The 19,684-nt window shown below is 42.0% G+C and overlaps 1 protein-coding gene across 1 annotated transcript in view; it reads left to right on the top strand.

Annotated features, from left to right (window-relative positions):
• The window catches only part of MAP3K20 (mitogen-activated protein kinase kinase kinase 20), a 138,387-nt gene extending 124,459 nt beyond the window's left edge, over nucleotides 1-13,928 (top strand). The window contains exons 17-20 of the mRNA XM_081095637.1: nucleotides 2,209-2,325; nucleotides 4,776-4,850; nucleotides 7,522-7,672; nucleotides 11,908-13,928. Coding sequence (XP_080951763.1) covers nucleotides 2,209-2,325; nucleotides 4,776-4,850; nucleotides 7,522-7,672; nucleotides 11,908-12,605 — 1,041 coding nt within the window. The 3' untranslated portion in view covers nucleotides 12,606-13,928. The remainder of the gene's footprint in view (nucleotides 1-2,208; nucleotides 2,326-4,775; nucleotides 4,851-7,521; nucleotides 7,673-11,907) is intronic.
• Nucleotides 13,929-19,684: the final 5,756 nt, after the last annotated feature.

Raw genomic sequence — 19,684 nt, 5'->3', positions numbered from 1 at the left:
CTGTTAGTGCTCTTTCATAATCATTTTGTCTGGGCTTGCTAAGGAAGCATTCCAGGGCTAGTGCTACGAGAGCATTTTCTAGTTTCAGCACGTAAGATGCTCAGTACATTAGTCTCAATCTCTCAGAATCCTTCAAAGAATATAAGAAAGAAGGTGAATTTATAGTCCAGGGGTCAAATCTGATGCAAAGACATGAGTTTATTTTTCCTTTTAATTGTACACACAGTATTTATCCCACAACACATTATATTGTTCATACAGCAAGGTTGAAAAAATTTCATAGTGAACCCTCATATACCCAACTCCACGATTCAACCATTAACATTTCACTCTACTTGCTTTATCACATCTGTCCACCTATCAGTCCCTATTTTTGTGCATTTCAAAGTACTTCACAGACATCAGTACACTTTCTCCTAAATATTTCTGTATGCTAGAGTTCAGTGAGAAATGTGCACATCTCAATATGCATTTGCTCACTTAATGCATATACCTATATAACCCAAACCCCCATCAGTAGAGCATTACCACTCCCAGAAAGTTCCTCAAGCCCCTTCCTATTCAATCCCATCTGCAGAAGCAACCACTCTTACGAATTTTTCCCATGATAGATTGGTTTTGTCTGTTCCAGAAAGTCATATAAATGGAATTCTTAGTATGTTCTTTTTGTATAAGACTTTCACTCACTGTAATGTTTGTGTGATAGATCCATGTCATTACGTGCATCAGTAATAGTTCCTTTGTATTGCCGAGTAATATTCCATTCTATGAATATACAACAGTTTATCCTTCTGTTGATGAATACTTGGCCTGCTTCCAGCTCTTTGGCTCTCATGAGAAAGCTAATCAGAGCAATTCTGTGCAAGTCTTTTTTCATTTCTCTGGGGTAAATATCTAGGAGAAGACTTTGTGGGTCATAGAATAGGTGTATGTTTGGTTTTATAATAAATTGCCAAGACTTGTTTCCAAAATAATTATACCATTTACACTCCCACTGGTAATCCAGTAGCTCCAAATTCTGGCCACCATTAGCTGTTATCAGTCTTAGCCATCTGGTAGTTGTATAGTGTATCGAATTGTGGTTTTAATTTAAAGTTCCCTGGTGACTAATGGTGTAGTAAAGCACTGTATCATTACATGGTTCTTTTCCTGAAAATGTAACATGCCATCATTTAAAAAAACCAAGAGTTTTCATGTAAGAATCCAGATATCCAGTTTTTCATGAAACATTAAAGGACTTAGCAACACTGGGCTTGTATTCCCACATGGGGACAATCAGCAGAAGCTGAGTGGTGGCTGTTGTTCCTTTAAAACAGTTGCCCTTTTGTTCCTTAGAGTCCCTTACCCTTCCCATAACTCCCCAACACTTGGTTGGGCCAATTGTCATACATCATCACATTTGTGGTATTGTCTTCCTTCCTGTTAAAAGGAAAGTGAGTTCTTCCTTGAACCTATGTCATTATCAATACTGGAAAAGGAAAAGGTAGATCAAGAGGGCCTTATATTTAAAAAAAAAAAAAAAGTGGAAAGACTACATCCCTTTGTGTCAATGAAAAAAATATTCCTACGTTAATATGGAAATTAAATGGGTCAATTTTGAAAGATTACAATTTAAGGCTCCTTAATGAAACTGCCTGGCTTTACTCATTTTTATTATCTGCCTGGCCCCTTTAGGATTTGGAGTTTGCAACCCCTATAATAGAACACTTACATTGATAAATTATGTCTCAAGATTGCCCTCACTGGGGGTTATTTAGCTATGTAGAGAGATTTCATTTCATGTCTTTTATTGAAATGGGGGAGGCAAAATAAGAAACACTCCAATAATACTTTATTTAAAACTAGAGGCCCGGTGCACGACATTCATGCACTGGGGTGGGGAAGGGTCCCCCAGCCCAGCCTGCACCCTCTCCCAGTCTGAGACCCCTTGGGGACCCCACCACCTCTGCAGAAGCCAGCTGTGAGCCCGGCTTCTGGCTGAGTGGTTCTTCCCCTATGGGAATGCACTGACCACCAGGGGGCAGCTCCTGCATTGAGCATCTGCCCCATGGTGGTCAGTGCGCATCATAGCAACTGGTCATGCTGCCGTTCGGTCGATTTGCATATTAGGGTTTTATTATATAGGATACTTCATGTGTTATAAAACATTGAGACTAAAAAATTTTTTTTTCACTTTCTCAAATTCTGTAATTTTGTTTTTAATTCCAGGACTGTAAGTGGAAAATGTATATGGAGATAGATGGGGATGAAATTGCAATAACCTACATCAAAGATGTGACATTCAACACCAACCTACCTGATGCAGAGATTTTAAAGATGACAAAGGTAGGGTTCTATTTACGGCTTAAAAGCTTTTGTGAATTCACAGATATCAAACAAAGACATTAAAATACCCCAGCAGTGTGCTTTTGTGCTGCTGATGCTCACATCAGCCGAGCCTCAAGCTGGCAGTTGAAAGGCACATTTTATTTAGCAGATTGAGATCATAATAGTTTTTTGTTAAAATTCCACTTATGCTGTGTGAGCTAAAAAGTATTACAGAAGGTATCATTTAATTTTTTTCTACATTTCTTTATACTCATTCTGTCATTTACTAAAGGAAAGAAAATGCTAAAGATGAAAATATTTACCTCAAATTTTGGCTCATTTTAAACTTTGGAAAACTTGTAAGGAGGAAGGTTTTCTTGGTTGTGCTCAGTTTCTAGAAGGGCAGCGACGAGGTTAGTCATGAGGCACATGTTGAAGTCTTCACAGCTTCTTGAAGTTCACACCTATGAATCCCTGGCGAGGCCAGAGAGCATGTTCCTGCTTTAGGGTCACTGGTAGAAGCCTGCCCATTAAAACACTGAAGAAAGACTTAAAGAAATGCTTAGCTTCTCCTAAAAATAAAATAAAATAAAATAAAATAAAATAAAATAAAATAATAAAATAAAATAAAATAAAATAAAATAAAATAAATAAAATAAATAAAATAAAATAAAATAAAATAAAATTAAAATAAAATAAAATAAAATAAAATAAAATAAAATAAAATAAATAAAATAAAATAAAAAAATAAAATAAAATAAAATAAAATAAAGACTGTCGAATTTCAGAGGGAAGGCAAGTGTGGGTGGGTGGGAAGAGATTAACCAAAGAACTTGTATGCATATATGCATAACCCATGGACACAGACAGTAGGGTGGTGAAGGCCTGGGGATGGGGGTGGGGCATGCTAGAAGGGGTCAATGGGGGAAAAAAATGGGACAACTGTAGTACTTTCAACAATAAAGGTTTTTTAAAAAACTCAATAAAGAAAGAACTTGGGGGGAAAAAATTTCAACTCTGTACCAACCACACTGAAAATATATATATGAGGCTTAAATCGCAGAAGGTCAACAACAGCCATGGTATCAATAGGACTGTCACCCTGAACTTCACCTGTGCCATTAACTCTTATACACTCTTAAGTGTGTGTTTGGTGTTAGTGGAGGAAATGGGATTGGTAGCAAAGAAGAACCAGGGTTCACCCACATGGGAAGTGAAAAGAGTCTTCAAAGCCACATCATTAGACTTGCAAATGTGTTCCCTTCCCAGGCATCACATTGCTAAACTCCCAAATCCTTTTAATTTAAAATTGCTAAACTCCCAAGTTCATCAAGTAAATTGATTTGACATTCATTGTTGGATTGCCCTGAGTAATGGAGTTGTTTCAATGGTGTTATTTACCTGTAAAGGTTATGATCTGGTTGCAACTTTCCTTTATTTTGGGGGACATATTGCTGTGACATCTTGAAGACTGGACAGGTACTTCTTTCCTCCCTACCTGTGCTGGCTCTGGCTGCAGCAGTTGTTCTTTGCTTCAGTGTCATTCAGGATCCAAGCCATTGCCTGTTAAGGGAAGGAAGGTGTTCAGGGCAGAAAGACCAGGGCGGAGGCGTTAAATCAAATACAAGTGTTTCTGCTGTGATGCCATATATGCATTCCTGACGAACCACATCGTCTGCAAAAATCACACGCCGACATTAATAGGGCTTTTAGGGAAACTAGAATTGGGGCAGACCACTCAAAATAAGTAGAATTTTTTAACACCATCAGAAGCAATAACAATTCTAGTCAAAACAACAGCAAGAAGAACAAACAAAAAACCTACTAGCCCAGTTAAATAAATCTCAGCCGAATTTGCTTTGTACCCAGTTCAGACGCCTGGGATGAAGTGGGGTCGGGGGGAGGAGCAGAGAGATTCATTTCTAATAGTGACCATTTTCATCAAAATTAAAATAGGATCCAAGGCGTACACTTCTTCACTGACCCTTTGTTTTAATATAGTGGGGAAATGTCTCCACAGTCTCATTTGCACGCAGAGCTTTGCCAATAGCCTGGTATAGGGGAGGGCAGAGTGGTTGCTGAAGCCACTGGACCAGCCGCTGCTTGAGGAAGGTACTTCGCAGTCTCACATTGTTAAGGGTTTCTCTTCATTGTGAAAAGGTTTTCTGCTGATGCTTCAAAATATTAGCATGAATTAATGACCTAATGATAGGATTGAGTGATATATCAGAAAAGAGGCGATTGTGGGAGGCCAGAACTGGATGTTTGTAAATATATGAAAGGATGTCTTATAAAAACCAAAACCCCATACACTGGCACGCTATAAGTAATCACACACGACTTCCACGCTAACCTGACGTTGTGCCCCTATTTGCCAATTGTGCCTGGTGCGGCCGGCCTCAGGGGAACATGCTGGAGCAGAACAGGCTGTACCATTGCCCTACACCAGCCTAACTTTTGTTTTTCAGCCCCCATTTGTAATGGAGAAGTGGATTGTGGGAATAACAGAAAATCAGACTGTAGAATGTACTGTCACATATGAGGTAAGCTTGGGAGGGGGCGGGGGGTTCTCTGGGGGCGGGGATGGAAGGGTGGAGGGGCTGGTGGCTTTCTCAGTAGGAATTTATTTGGATGAGAAACCATTGAACCAATGTGAATATGGGAAGATCAATGTAATTACTCTAACAAAGTGTTGGGAAGAAAAGAAAATAGGATACACTTACCTAGATAGAGACTGAGGTAGTAATTCATTCATTCATCAGTTAATGTCTGAGCACCTCCTACGTGCCACATAATGTGTTATGTATTGGGGATGCCAGTGAAAAAACAGAGTGCTTAAAGTTTAGGAATAAGAGTAGATCAGTGATTCTTCACAAGGATAGATTCAACTTCAACTACCTTCCAGAGGTAAGGGGGAATCTATTATCAAAAGCATATTCCATAGATTTTATATACAGAAAATTACAAAAACTTACACTAAAAAAATATACTATTAAAATTAAAATTCATCTATTTAGCAAATGCCTACTGGCAAATATTGTTCTGTGATTAGGATAGACCAAATCTGTACTCTGTTGAGTCTTATATTCCAGTGAGGGAGGGCGGAGATAGAAAATAAATAGGTAACAAATAAATAAGTGATGTCAGGGAGTGATGAGTGCTAACCAGAAAATAGTGAGACTCGGGCAGGAGATTGCGTGACCAGGGAAGGCCGCTCCTCTGAGGGGGAAGAAGAAGCAAGAAACAGCAGAGGAAAGGCAAGTGCGAGTTCCTGAGGCACAGAGGGCAATGACAAAGCTAGAGAGGTGGGCGGGGGTGGCGCATGCAGGCTCATGGCCAAAGTGAGGAGTTTGGATTTACTCTAAGCATGGTGGGGAAGCCAAGTGCTTAAAATAACCTAATTATGGCCCTAACCGGTTTGGCTCAATGGATAGAGCGTGGCCTGCGGACTCAAGGGTCCCGGGTTTGATTCGGTCAAGGGCATGTACCTTGGTTGCGGGCACATCCCCAGTGGGGGGTGTGCAGGAGGCAGCTGATCCGTGTTTCTCTCTCATCGATGTTTCTAACTCTCTATCCCTCTCTCTTCCTCTCTGTAAAAAATCAATAAAATATATTTTTTTAAAATAACCTAATTATGTTTTGAAAATTAGGAAGACTTTATGGCTGATGGGACATACAAAGTAGAGAAACCCTGGGGGACGGGGTTAGAGGGGACCAGGTATAGCCCCGAGTCTCGGCACACATGGAGGAGATACTGGTATGCATCTACCATCAATATGATGTGCATTTCATTCATTCATTCAAGTGTTCATTCAAGGAACATTCAGGAAGGATTTACTATGACCTAGGCACTGTAAGAGGAGTTTACACGTTTTATCTCATCGATCTTGTGTAAATACGGAAAGATAGGTAGCATTGTCTTCACTTGGCAGCTAGGGAAAATAGGCTCGGAGAGATGAATGGTAGCCCAGAGGTTTGGAGTTGTCAGTGTCATTGTGGGTGGAGTCTCACCAGGTCCTCTGACTGTAAACACAGTTTCCACCAGGTCCTCTGACTGTAAATACAGCCTCCAATTGGACTCCATGCACTAGCACATTATGATGGTCTTCTGAGCCGCCCCGGTCTGGCTTTTCAACATTAGAATCCAAACCCTGGCCAGTTCACTGCCCCAGGGTGGCCCAGTGCTGGAAGCCAATAGTGTTATAGCAGCTATTTATCCTCATCAGCCAAGGTGCACAGCGTCTCAGGGAGGAGGCACCTGAGAAATAGCATTAATTGTCAAAGTGTTGCTTGCAGGACACAAAACCTAAAAACAGAGGTTGACTGGTCTTGAGGAACTTGGAATCTAAACTATTCTGGAGCCTGTTGACCAGTCCCCACACCACCACCAAGGAAAACCCTCTTTTTACTATTGTAGACAGTGATAATAGCTAGACTTCCTCTCTGCCTTCCTTAGTCAGTAAGGAGACATACTACACGGAATTCTTCTCTTCTCCTTTTCTCTCCCCTTCCTCTTCCTCCTCCTCCTTCTTCTCAGGCTCCATCCATCTGTAACTGTCACTTCAGGGCTCTTTAAACATGTATTGGTAACCTTATTGAACAGTGAGAGGCTCTCGAATCCTGCTTCGTGACACCTGGTGAGTAGGGAAGTTTGGGAACAAGAAAGTGCTGTGTCTTGATCTGGTGTCCTCTTCTTTTTCAAATTCTTGGTATTGACTCTATCCTCTCTCCCTTTTGAATCTGTTACCCTGTACCTCCCGTGGGGTAATAAGCCCCACCAAATGACCCACACTTGCCCAGTTACCCTGCTGATCAGAGGCAGTCAGGCAAAATGGTGGTCAGATTTTTATTTATTCAACAAAATGTCAGCTTTCAAATACTATAAACAGAAGAAATTGTTTTTCATTTCTTATTTTAAAAGAAGTAAGTTGAGATTGGCCAAATATAATACATTCTGAGAGAAGATAGCCACATTTTTAATGACTATAATCCACTAAGGAATAAAGTGCTTTCATCTGGAATAAAGTGGTTAAAATGTGTCTCTTAATCAAATTACCATATTTAGGCAAACTATAAATATGTCACCTAATGCATTTATTATAGTGTTCTAAGTAGTTAAATTGAAGTGATATGATAACCTGATTTTCTTTCCTTCCTATTTTATTAACGTGTATGTTTGGTTGTGGGTTTCACTAATTTTTTTTCTTTTTACAGAGTGATGTTAGAACTCCCAAAAGCACTAAACATGTTCATTCGATTCAGTGGAATAGAACGAAACCTCAGGATGAAGTGAAAGCCATCCAACTTGCCATTCAGCCACTATTCCCCAACTCAGAAGGCAACCCTGGAAGCAGGTCTAACTCAAGTAAGTTAGACATGCTCTAGACTAGACTCCAAACCCTTAAGTACCAAATTCTCATGCCAGGGACAAGCACCACTCTGTGAATAGATATAGCTTTCTAATATAATACTTCCTTCTTCTATTTTCTTTAATATATTTTTATTAATTTATAGAGAGGAAAGGGAGAGAGAGAGAGAGAGAGAGAGAGAGAGAGAGAGAGAGAGAAACATCAATGATGAGAGAGAATCATTGATTGGCTGCCTCCTGCACAATCCCCACTGGGATCGAGCCCACAACTCAGGCATGTGCTCTTGACTGGAATCAAACCTGGGACCCTTCAGTCTGCAGGCTGACACCCTATCCACTGAGCCAAACCAGCTAGGGCCCTTCTTCTATTTTTTCAATATTTGTTTTAAATAGTATTTATGGACTTATAGATATGAGCATATTATAATAAATTTCAGTATTTGGTTAACTGTGATAAAACATGAAAATTAATGATTATGTTATATTGCTAAATAAAATAAGTATATCTATCTATATATATATGTATATATATGTATATATATATATTTAGTTTTCAAAATTGTAGGTAAAGATATGAATTTTCTATGTCCAACAAACATTCTTATGAAGCTACTGCTATCACTGGGGCAACTTCCTGAGTCCTGAATACCATACATACATCAAAGCATAGGAATGTCATGAGGAAGGAAGGAGGGAGAGACGGAGGAAGGAAGGGAGAAAGGAAAGTAGGGAGCAGGAAAATAAAGGTAAGAGAGGATAGAGAAAGAGAAAACATGATATGCATATAATGGATAGTGGTGATGGTAATTATAGATGATACTAGAGGCCCAGTGCACAAAATTCATGAATTCGTGCGGGGGGGGGGGGGGGGGGGTCCCTCAGCCCAGCCTGCAACCTCTCCAATCTGGGACCCCTTTGGGGATGTCCAACTGCCCACAGGGATCAGGCCTAAACCGGCAGTCAGACATCGCTCTCACAATCTGGGACTGCTGGCTCCTAACCACTCGCCTGCCTGCCTGATCACCCCCTAATCGCTCCCCTGCTGGTCTGATTGACGCCTAACTGCTCCCCTGCCAGCCCAATCGCCCCAACTGCCCTCCCCTGCCAGCCCAATCACCCCCAAATGTCCTCCCCCGAAGGCCTGGTTGCCCCTAACAGCCCTCCCCTACAGGCCGGGTCACTCCCAACTGCTGTCCCCTGCCAGCCTGGTTGCCCCTAACTGCCCTCCCCTGCCAGCCTGGTTCCCTCCAATTGCCCTCCCCGGCCAGCCTGGTTGCTCCCAACTGCCCTCCATTGCTAATCTGGTCACACCAACTGCCCTCCCCTGCTGGCCTGATTGCTCACAACCGCCCTCCCCGGCCAGCCATCTTGTGACAGCCCTCTTGGAACAGCGTCGCGTCGTGACGCCACCTAGGCTTTCATGATATAGGGTAAAGAAAACCTTCAGAAATAACATGGAGGAAGGCCAGCTGACTTGATGGTAAATTCGTCATCATTTGGTAGATTCGGGGAAGAGGTTCTGACTGTCACCTCTGTGGGTCCGGAAACTCAAGTACAACCCAGAGTTATGTTCTGCAGGACTGTGACAAGCTGAAAAACATGGGGATGGATGCATAAACCCCATGCAATTCAGTTTTTATCATGAAAAGTATACCTGCGAACAAACCAGAAATACATGTTTTCTGATCAGTGCATTTTTCCCTAGTAAGAAAATCTACCTGAGAAGCCATATCAGAAGGTTTTTTGTTGGCATGGAGACAAAGGACCCTAATGGCTAGTGTCACTGAGTTATGAGGGCCTGGCTACATGTCTTCTACTATAAGGACTGGCTTGTCAACCAGCCCAGATATTTTTACATATGCACCAGCCCGGAGGCCCAGAATCCTGGACAGTAAGCCAAACTCTCCAACACATACTTTAATAGCATGCTGGACCTGCCTTCCTCTGTCAACACAGTTGATGGGGTTATTTTCTTTCACAATTGATCACAAGAAGATATTCTGACCATCATGACTGGGCTTGAGTTTTTACCGGCCTTCTCAGCACAAATGCATCTTCAAGCATCTCTTAGGGCATGCTGTCTCTACACATGACTAACCCCATATTGTAGGTGTTGATCCTCACTAGCTTCTCTACAGGAGGAACTCTTAAGTTCTTTCATTTGCTAATTCAACAATCTTGTGTTGCATGCAAATACTATCAAGCCTTAAGGACTTCTTACTATAACAATTTTCCCCTCCCAAATAATTAATATTTTAAGGCACATTTTACTTCTGTAGGCTGTCATAGTCATGATCCCACTTGATGCATGCAACACCTTTGATCCATACAACACTCCACCCTTGAAATCTGTAGGGGTCTTCTCTCTCCACGTCTGCTGTAGTTTCCTCTTTTCTTTTCTTTTCTTTTTAAATATATTTTTGTTGATTTCAGAGAGGAAGGAAGAGGGCTAAAGAGATAGAAACATCAATGATGAGAGAGAATCATTGATCGGCTGTCTCCTGCACACCCCCTACTGGGGATCAAGCCCACAACCTGGGCATGTGCCCTTGGCCGGAATCAAATCCAGGACCCTTCAAAGGGAGGCTACTTGCTGGCAGAGAGAAGTGAGCATCCTCTGTTCTTGTCAGAAGCTCCATCAGGAGCTCAGGGAGGACCAGCAGGGAACTCAAGAATGTAGGCAACATAGTGTGGGGCCCTGGAGAAGACGGGAGAGATCCAGGTGTGAGAACCTTGCTTATTTACTAAAATATAGTGTACAAAATGGTTCTTGTTAATTGACCATTTTCTTTTACCTTAACCTTTTCCTGTTTGCTTCATTTCCATGCAAAAAAAAAAACACTTTTTTTCTTATTCCTGAACCTCAGGAATCTCTCCTCTGGAGATATGAACTGTCTTTCTTCCAAACAATCTCTAGCTGTCTCCTGTTGGAATCCAATTTCTTTTACCTGTAGAGTTCTTGAGGACTTAAAAGTGCTCACTGAGAAAAAGCTTTTTGTTTTCTAAATGTGCCCCTGCCATCCAAACACACTCACACAGCGTTTTCAGAAGTGAGAATATGTCTAAGTGGGAAGAAGATGGGATTTAGATGCAGATGGGCCCAGCATTATTAGCTAAGTGGCCTTGGGCCAGTTACTTATTTCCCAAACTTGCTCCTCCTTTATGGAATAAGATTATTAGTATTTATTTACCTGAAAAGAATAGAGAGATGATTAAATGAAATAATATAAATAAAGCCTATGGAACAATGACAAGCATATAGCATATAAGTATAAATATATAGTGTAAAGGCCTTTATTTTTTTAAATGTATCTATACTAATAAAAGGGTTAATATGCTAATTAGACCAGACGTCTGCCAGACGACCTTCCAGACAAAGCCATGGTGGTGGGGCCGAGGCAGAGGTGGTTAGAGGCGATCAGGCCAGCAGGGGAGAGCAGTTAGGAGGATCAGGCCAGCAGGCAGGTGAGCTGTTAGGAGCCAGTGATCCTGGATTTCGAGAGGGATGTCCGACTGCCAGATCTATAGGATCAGGCCTAAACTGGCAGTCAGACATCCCCCAAGGGGTCCTGGATTGGAGAGGGTGCAGGCTGGGCTGAGGGACCTCTTCCCCCCCGACACACACACAAATTTCATGCACCGGACCTCTAGTCCTATATAATAAAAGCCTAATTAATATGCTAAGTGACCAGTTGGCCGGTCACCTATTCAACCAATCAAAGCGTAATATGCTAATGATGTGCTAAGGCCACTCAACACTCACTATAATGTGCACTGACCACCAGGGGGCAGATGCTCCAACCGGTATGTTAGCTTGCTGCTGGGGTCGGGACTGAGCAAGAAGGGCCAAACATGGCCTGGAGTCCTCCCATGACCCTCCCTGGCTGGCCAACCTCTCGCATCCCTCCCCAGCCCCAATCGTGCACCTGTGGGGTCCCTCGGCTTGGCCTGCATCCTCTTGCAATCCGGGACCCCTTGGGGGATGTTGGAGAGCCGGTTTCAGCCTGATACCATAGGCCAGGCTGGGGGACCCCACTGGTGCACAAATTCATGCACCAGGCCTCTAGTTTACAATAATAAAGGAAATGTCCTTATACGCAGCCTAGAATTTCTATGAATGGTAAAGCTTAGAGCATCCCAAACAGGCTTGCATTATCCAGAGACAGGCTGATGAATTAGGCAGTGCAGCTTTGCTGTGGCGTAAGAGATGCTCACTTCCATTTCTTCTGCAGATGCTGACTGCCAGTGGTTGGACACCCTGCGCATGCGGCAGATTGCCTCCAACACTGGTTTACAACGCTCCCAGAGCAACCCTATCCTGGGGTCACCCTTCTACCCCTACTTCAACGACCAGGATTCCTACGCCGCTGCTGTGAGGCGGACCCAGGTGCCCATTAAGTATCAACAGATTACACCCATAAACCAGTCCAGGAGCTCCTCCCCCACCCAGTACGGGCTCTCCAGGAACTTCTCTTCTCTGCATCTCAACTCCAAGGACAGCGGCTTTGCCAGTCTCACGTCCGACAACTCTTCGGAGAGGGCCCAGTACTCAGGCAGAAGTCGGAACAAATACGACCGCGGATGTGTGTCGCTCAGCTCGTCTCCTCGGGGAAGGTACAGCGGGAAGAATTCGCACTCCACGCCTTCAAGAGAGAGATACTCTGGGAAGTTCTACCGAGTTCATCAGTCTGCGCTCAATGCGCATCAGTCGCCTGACTTCAAGCGAAGCCCAAATGACCGCCACCAACGCCGGACCATCCCAGGGATGCCTTTGAACCCCGAGACTGACTCGGGAGCCGGCGAAGAGAACAAAGTCAGCGAAGGAGGGTGGACGAAGGTGGAATATCGGAAGAAGCCCCACAGAGCGTCTCCTGCCAAGACGAACAGAGAAAGAGCCCGCGGAAACTACCGCGGGAGGAGAACCTTCTGATGAATTGAACTAGATGAGTTTTCTTTCCTAAGCAAGCTGTAAAAAAAAAATAATTTAAAAAAATGAATGGGTTTTCATAAGATGATGCCTTCAGATAGAATTGACAAGAAGACAACTTTTCCATTTTTTTGGATTTGGGAAAAACGTTCTAATTGAAACTACTGCCAAACCAGACCCTAAATTATGGATGTTGGTGGACCAATGATAGTAACTAGACTTAATCACAGTGTACTTACTTTCCCCCCGGAATTAACATGTTCAGAGGAGGGGATATGCCATCGTATTACCCTAACCATTGCTGGTCTGGTTAGCAAGGGCCTGGACTGGCATGAGGTTAAGTGGAGGACACTCGTCTTAGGTGCAAAATTTAAGGGAGCACCCAAAAGCTCAGTAGTCAAGAGAAATAAGATGCTAATGCAATACTTAAATAAATGAAAATTAATGCCAAAAATATGCGATAAAAAAATCAAAATCCTAGATAAAGACAGAATCAATATTAATGATTTTTCTTTTTGTCTAAGGCTCCAATATGGCTTGACAAGGTGCTGTTACTGATCTTGTCTTTATTTAAAATTTTGATATTTTGTTCCACATGATTTTTTGGCATTAATTTTCTTTTCTAAAAATATAATTTTTCTTGATTATTGAGGTGTTCCGTTTTGAGGGGTTTTTGTTGTTGTTTAACGTCCCCTTAAATTTTGTGCCCAAGGTAAGTGCCTCACTTGCCTTATCCTAGTCTCAACACTACTGGTTAGTATTTATTTTAGTGAGATATTTGGGTTTTTATTATGGTTAGAGCTGAACTGATTTAGGTTGTCATCTTTAGGCAATAAAAAATGTTACTGAACTTAATGTTGATTACGATGCATATCTCATTCATTAAGACTCATCAGAAACCAAAGATCTAGGAGATTTGTGGTTATTTTCCTAAGCAACTGGAGGCTTTTGAATATTTTTTTCAACATTTTACCAAAGGAGGAGCAAAGAGGGAAACTTGGCATGTCAGAAATCTAAAATCTGTAAGGAAACTGACACAGAGCAGGATAATAATGTCACAAGCTTAGAGCCAGAGAAACTTAAAATTACCAACATCCTTGTTCCAGCAAGACAGTAAATACTATCTTTGCCGCAAGGAAGTGCTAAGCAGCTGGGAGCAAAGAGGTAATGGGTGCAGGTGTGAGAAAACTCTGCCATTTAGGATGGGAATTGTGGATCCAACTTGTGAAATTCCTCATATTTTGCAAACCAAAAAGGCTGGGAGGGGGGGCAGGGGGGGGGAGGAGGTGTGCAACAAACGTATTATGTGTCAAATAAATTAATGTCACTTTCAGTATATTCTGAGATTCTCTTCAACATTCACTCACCCTAAATATCAAGTGTCCCTTGCCATGCACAGGATTCGCCATGCCCTGTAGAAATCCTGATGACACGCTGGTAATTTCGTGGGGTTCAATCCTCTTTTAATAGAAATCAGTCATCAAGTACATGCGTACGTTATTCCCAGAGTGGCTGCCCTGCTCTAACTCAGTGCTTGGGCCTGGTGGGGAAAACTGTATTTGGGTAGCATTAAAGTCAAGGTTATAGGAAATGGCCTTTATTTATGAGGGAAGCTGTGATCTAAACGTTGCTTCAACAACTTGATTTTATAAGTCACATTGCTTGCCATCTGCCTTTACAAGCAAAAGCCATGGGAAACGGTGAAATCCAATAGCAAGGCACTCCTTTCCACACTGGATACCTTCTCTCAGGTGTTAAGCTCCGTTTGGACCCTTTCTCACTAAGCTTATATCAACCACAGTTTTTAGTTATGTTTCCCCTTGTTCGTGTTTAAAGTTAAAGAAAGATGGACTAATACAAAATATGCTATCTCAAATGGTATGCTACATTCAAATGCAGTAAAATATTTTCTTTGACTAGAATTTTTGGGTAAGTAGCTGAACGCGGGGTCTTAATGGAGTCACTCTGAAAGGAACACAAAATATGGTTTTAACTACTAAACAAAAATGTGAATTCTGGGGGATGATTTAAAACTGGTTTAAAAGGCACTGTAAATGATTGCTGTTTTTCCCTTCTTGCTTTCGGGCCATGGGTTAGAGAGTCCCAGCTGGTGGTAAAATGACTAAATGACCTCGGCCCTATTTAGTATGGCCGCTGGTCACAAAGAGGTTGTTCCAACAGTCCACACAACTGGCCACTTTGTAATATCTCATGGGAAAATACTTGTCAGCATCAATGCTCTCGGTCAAAACCAAAATAAGAACATCTAGAGTCTGCTTATTGGTTGTAAAAATAATAAGGTTTGGATGTTCTGCCCTGGCTCATGTGCCCAATGGTTAGGATGTATAAAATCTTCATTGTAAAATTGAAATTGAAAAGAACTGACCTCACGGGAAGAAAATTAGTACAATAAAAAAATTTAATATGAAAATGAGAAACTATTATGTTGGGTGGAGAATCGGGAAATTAAATTGACATAATGGTATTCACTCCATGAAATTCTTTCTTGACAAAAATAGTTATATAGTTCTGCTTAAAAAAAATTTTCCCATAGATATAGAGTCAAAATTTTTCCCATGGATGTAGGTCAAAACAGCAAGATCAGAACACCCAGTAGTTCAAAATGACAGGGTCAGAACATTTTGGCTACAGCTCAGGGCATTCTGACTTAACTGCAACTGTTTCTGTTCAGAAATGCCAAATATTTTATGTCTTCTAAGTGCCTTCTTTGTAACTTACCATTTCACCTCAACAAGTTGGTACAGCTACGGCATGTATCTGGCACACTGGCTCTCAGAAACTGCTCGGTTATAAGATGCCGTGATTTAGATTGTGCCAACTTGTTCATTGAAATTTTGAATTGTAGACACTGCATTCAGGAGGCTTATAAAAAATCTTTTGCCATCATTGGATTTGAGAAGCTACAATTAAGCCAAGATGCCTTGAGGAAGTCAGAGCATAAGACCTGGACCCAGTTCTATCTTCTATTACTGGAACTGGTTTATGAGATTGCAGAGGTAGAATAAGTGCCAAGTTCAAAGTTGTCAAGGCGTTAGTATTGCAGGGACCAGTGACTTCTTACTCAATTGCCCTTTCCCTTTGAGTAATCACCTGGCCAAATTCTACATGGCCAAAGCAAGAGAGTTAAAAAATGAAAGCAATTTATGACCTCATAGTTCATTCAAAACTAAAATCAGGGTGTACTCTTCAGAACCAATGTTCTGTTTACTCAGCTTTCCCAAAGAATTTCCTTCCCTATTTCCTAGATAAATGTCACTCAGCTCTCAGGGTGCAGCTGACATCTGCTTCCCCGAAGGCCTCCCCACATAGTTCCAGCCACTTTCTCCATTCTGTACTCCTCTTGGGGACCTTTTGTCACACACTCCCTTGCACCATTACTTAACCCTTGCCATCCCCCTCCTCTGCAAGTTGTGAGAACAGTCCAGTGATGCCCACAAAATTGACAATGGGAAAATAAGACCAAGTCCAGTGAATTAATTGATGGAATTCAGGCCTGAAAAACATATTTGTAAATCAGATGGGAGCTATGAAGCAATCCAAAGAGAGCCTGAATCTTTTAGAGGCAGTGGCAGGGTTGCAGATGGGTTTGGGGACAGCCAGGAGTGTCAGCCTTGGAAGCCCAGAATAAGGTTATCCACAAAGGCAAAGGTTAGCGGTACTGTCCATAGCAGGTCTTCATGGAGGGCATAGTCATGGAAGCCCATGCACAGGACAGTCTTGTCCAGTAGAGCTCCTCCCAAACTGACTTGAGAATCTACCCAGTCGCAGAGAGATAAACCTATTGTGAAGGAGATCATATCATCCAGCGCCTGTTACCATTTCTGCATCTCCATTTGCCTCTCCCCATAGCAATCAAACACCACACGATAGCCCCACTAAATTTGCTACCATGCTTTCTCTTGTCTCCAAAACTTTTACTCCCTCCATCAAGCTTCCCCCACATTGTCTGGCTAAGTCATCCTTCAGCTCTCTGCTAAGATATCACTACCTCCAAGGAAACCTTCCCTGTTCCCCACCCAGCCCTGGGGCGGGCCCTTCCTGATGTGTTCAAATAGAACCTTCTGTTTCAATCATATGTCTCCCCCTTTGTTATCATTGTCACAAAATTTGCTTGTCTGTATGCCTCACTTGACTGTCAGCTCTATGAAGGCAGGGACTATGCCTGTCTTGATCACCAGTGTATCTCAAACACGTATTTGGTACTCAATCTATTTGTTGAATGAAAGCGTTAATTGATTAGCTCATTGACCAGGCTAACAAACCATTAAATCATCTAAATTCTTGTTCTAATCTCATGCTCATTAAGGGACCTTAACAACCATCTCTGATCAACGTTAGAGGTATATTTCTAGTGTTCAAATAATTGCCATTTTCATTTTACACATCAGTCCTTTGTGAGTTTTGCCAATGGGAGTTGGCCATTAAGCACAGCTCTGAAACAGAGATTATGTTTTTGGACTTATTGCTGAGAGCAGATTCTGGGTATACCAAAGGCTCCCAACAGAAAGGTCTGTCTGTTTTTCCCAAGAAGCAGCCCCTTATAGCATAGCGAACTCATTTCCATTTTGAACTTTACCTAGTGTAGTACTATCAAAGCAGGCTTTCAATAAACACTTGTCGCAGGAATAAAAGACAATAGAAACACTATGTATGCTCAAGAAATTCACACACAGACACTGTCTTTTTAGATATTTATAGAATTTCATTATATCACTTTTCACTTCATGGCCCCATAGTTTTGTTTGTTGTTGTTGTTGTTTTAATTAATATGTGGGGGAGGAAAAATAGTTTTCCCTCTATACTTCCAGGATCTTGGCTGAAACCCTCTCCACCCCCATAATAAAAGATAGATTAAAAGGAGAAAAACAAATAGAAATGTGATAACATGTCTAACTTTTGTATACGAGGGAGATACCCAGGAAAAAGGAGTAACTCCCTAAAATGGCCCACACCATCACCTTAAATACCATCTCAATCTAAAGGCAAAAGCAGATGTTGGTGAGAAGGGGAGGGAGCCAGGTATGGGGCTGACCAGGAAAAGCACAGTAAACAGTAAGGTTGCTAGACAGGTTTAAGTCATTGCCTTGCCCATCGATGAGAGTTTCTAGAGATTTGGTCATCCGTCTCTTTCTTTACAAATGAAGCCCTTATATCTTTTACAAACAGGTAACTTTACTTGCTTTCAGAGCTTCTGTGTCTTCAGTTTCTTAAAAATAATCAGTCTAGCCGAAACCAGTTTGGCTCAGTGGATAGAGCGTCAGCCTGCAGACTGAAGGGTCCCAGGTTCGATTCCGGTCAAGGGCATGTACCTGGGTTGCGGGCACATACCCAGTGGGGGATGTGCAGGAGGCGGCTGATCGATGTTTCTCTCTCATCGATGTTTCTAACTTTCTATCTCTCTCCCTTCCTCTCTGTGAAAAATCAATAAAATATATTTTAAAAAAAAATAATCAGTCTAAAATAATCCTTATGACAAAGAGGCATATTTTAGGGCAACAAATTCTGGTGCCCTTCTGATATCAATTGTTCCTAATCCTAGTGGGTTCTACAGTCCTGCTTCGGCTGCTCCTGCAGCTTCACTGAAAGCCTGACCTGGCTGTTTCCCCTTTTTGTACCCAGAACACCAGGCACACACACTCCTGATACCAGATGATGCCTGTTCTGGCTGAGACTGCGGGAGACTTAGTGTTGGTTCAGGGACAATTCAAGATTTGTCAGCTGGCTGTGACTGATTATAAAGATGTCCAAACTGCCTCCTTTGCTATGTGTAAGCAATTTAATTTTGTGCCTAATTTTAATCTGCAGTGTACTGTATGTTTGCATCTGCTGTGTTAAAGCATTCATTAGCATTTAAAGGGGAGCTGATGGTATTGATCACTCTTATTAAAACCAAAAACAATCATGTGGCATTCTCTTCAACCACTGAAGCCACAGCCAAAGTTTATGTACTCAAAACACCAGCAGGAAGAGAAGATGCGATATGAAAGCAGGGATTTTAAAGTGGCATCTGTTATAAGCATTTATGGTTTGGCACCACTCTCTCCACCCCCAGCTTCTCAGATTTTGAGCTTCTTGAAGATAGGAGACTTATTTTTTCCCCGGAATTTCTACCACCTGGCACAGTGTCTGGTGCGAATAAGTTTTCAATAAATTTTCTGATGAGTGAATAAATTAAGGAGTAAAGATGAAACAACCAGTGCATGTTGTAAAAACGTTTATTTTTTTTTTAATAGCCATTCTAACAGTTACACATTGCTATGCAAGAAAACTCAGTGGCTTAAAATAAGCATAAACATTTGTTATCTCATGCAGTGTCTGTGGCTCAGGAATTCGGGGTTGGTCAGGTGACTGATCCTGGCTTGGGTTTCTGAGGAAGTCAGTCCAGATGTTCACTGGAGCTGCATTCATCTCAAGGCTTGACTGGCACCCGAGGGTCTGCTTCCAAGACAGTTCTCTCCATGGTTGTTGGCAGGAGTCTTTAATCCCGTCTCATGTGGACCTTTCTATGTGCTCAAGTGTCCCCAGGACATGGTGTCCAGATGCCCCCAGATTGATCTAAGAGGATAAAGTGAAAGCCACCATGTCTTTTATGACTTAGCCTCAGAAGGCACACTCAGTCACTTCTGTAAATCCCACTGTCTACGCAGGTCAGCCCTATTCAATATGGGAGGGGACCACACAAAGGTATGAAGATCAGGAGGCAAGAATCGCTGGAGGGTCATCTACCGCAGACACTGTTAAAAATCCCTGGACTCCCCAATTGTAATTTGCCGTCTTCTTTCCTGAACTTTGCATTATCTGCTTATTTTACATTTCCCACAATCTAAATTTTGAACTTGAGCATACTTTAATTTAGTGTTTGAGCCAGAAGGCATCTTAAAGACTATCTCCAGAAGATTAATGTCTTCATTTTATAGCTGAAAAAAAAAAATCTGCAGGGGTAAAGCACCTGTCTGGTCACCCAGTGGGTTACAGGCAAAGGCAGAGCTAAAGGCCAGCCAGCTCCTCCTACACTGTTCTGGGAGCCCAATGCTTTGTGAAATGTCTAGTCACGTGGGAAA

The sequence above is a fragment of the Myotis nattereri genome (genome assembly GCF_964212035.1).
Source record: "Myotis nattereri genome assembly, chromosome: 7".
Lineage (NCBI taxonomy): Eukaryota > Metazoa > Chordata > Mammalia > Chiroptera > Vespertilionidae > Myotis > Myotis nattereri.
This window is presented reverse-complemented; position numbering and strand designations above follow the sequence as displayed.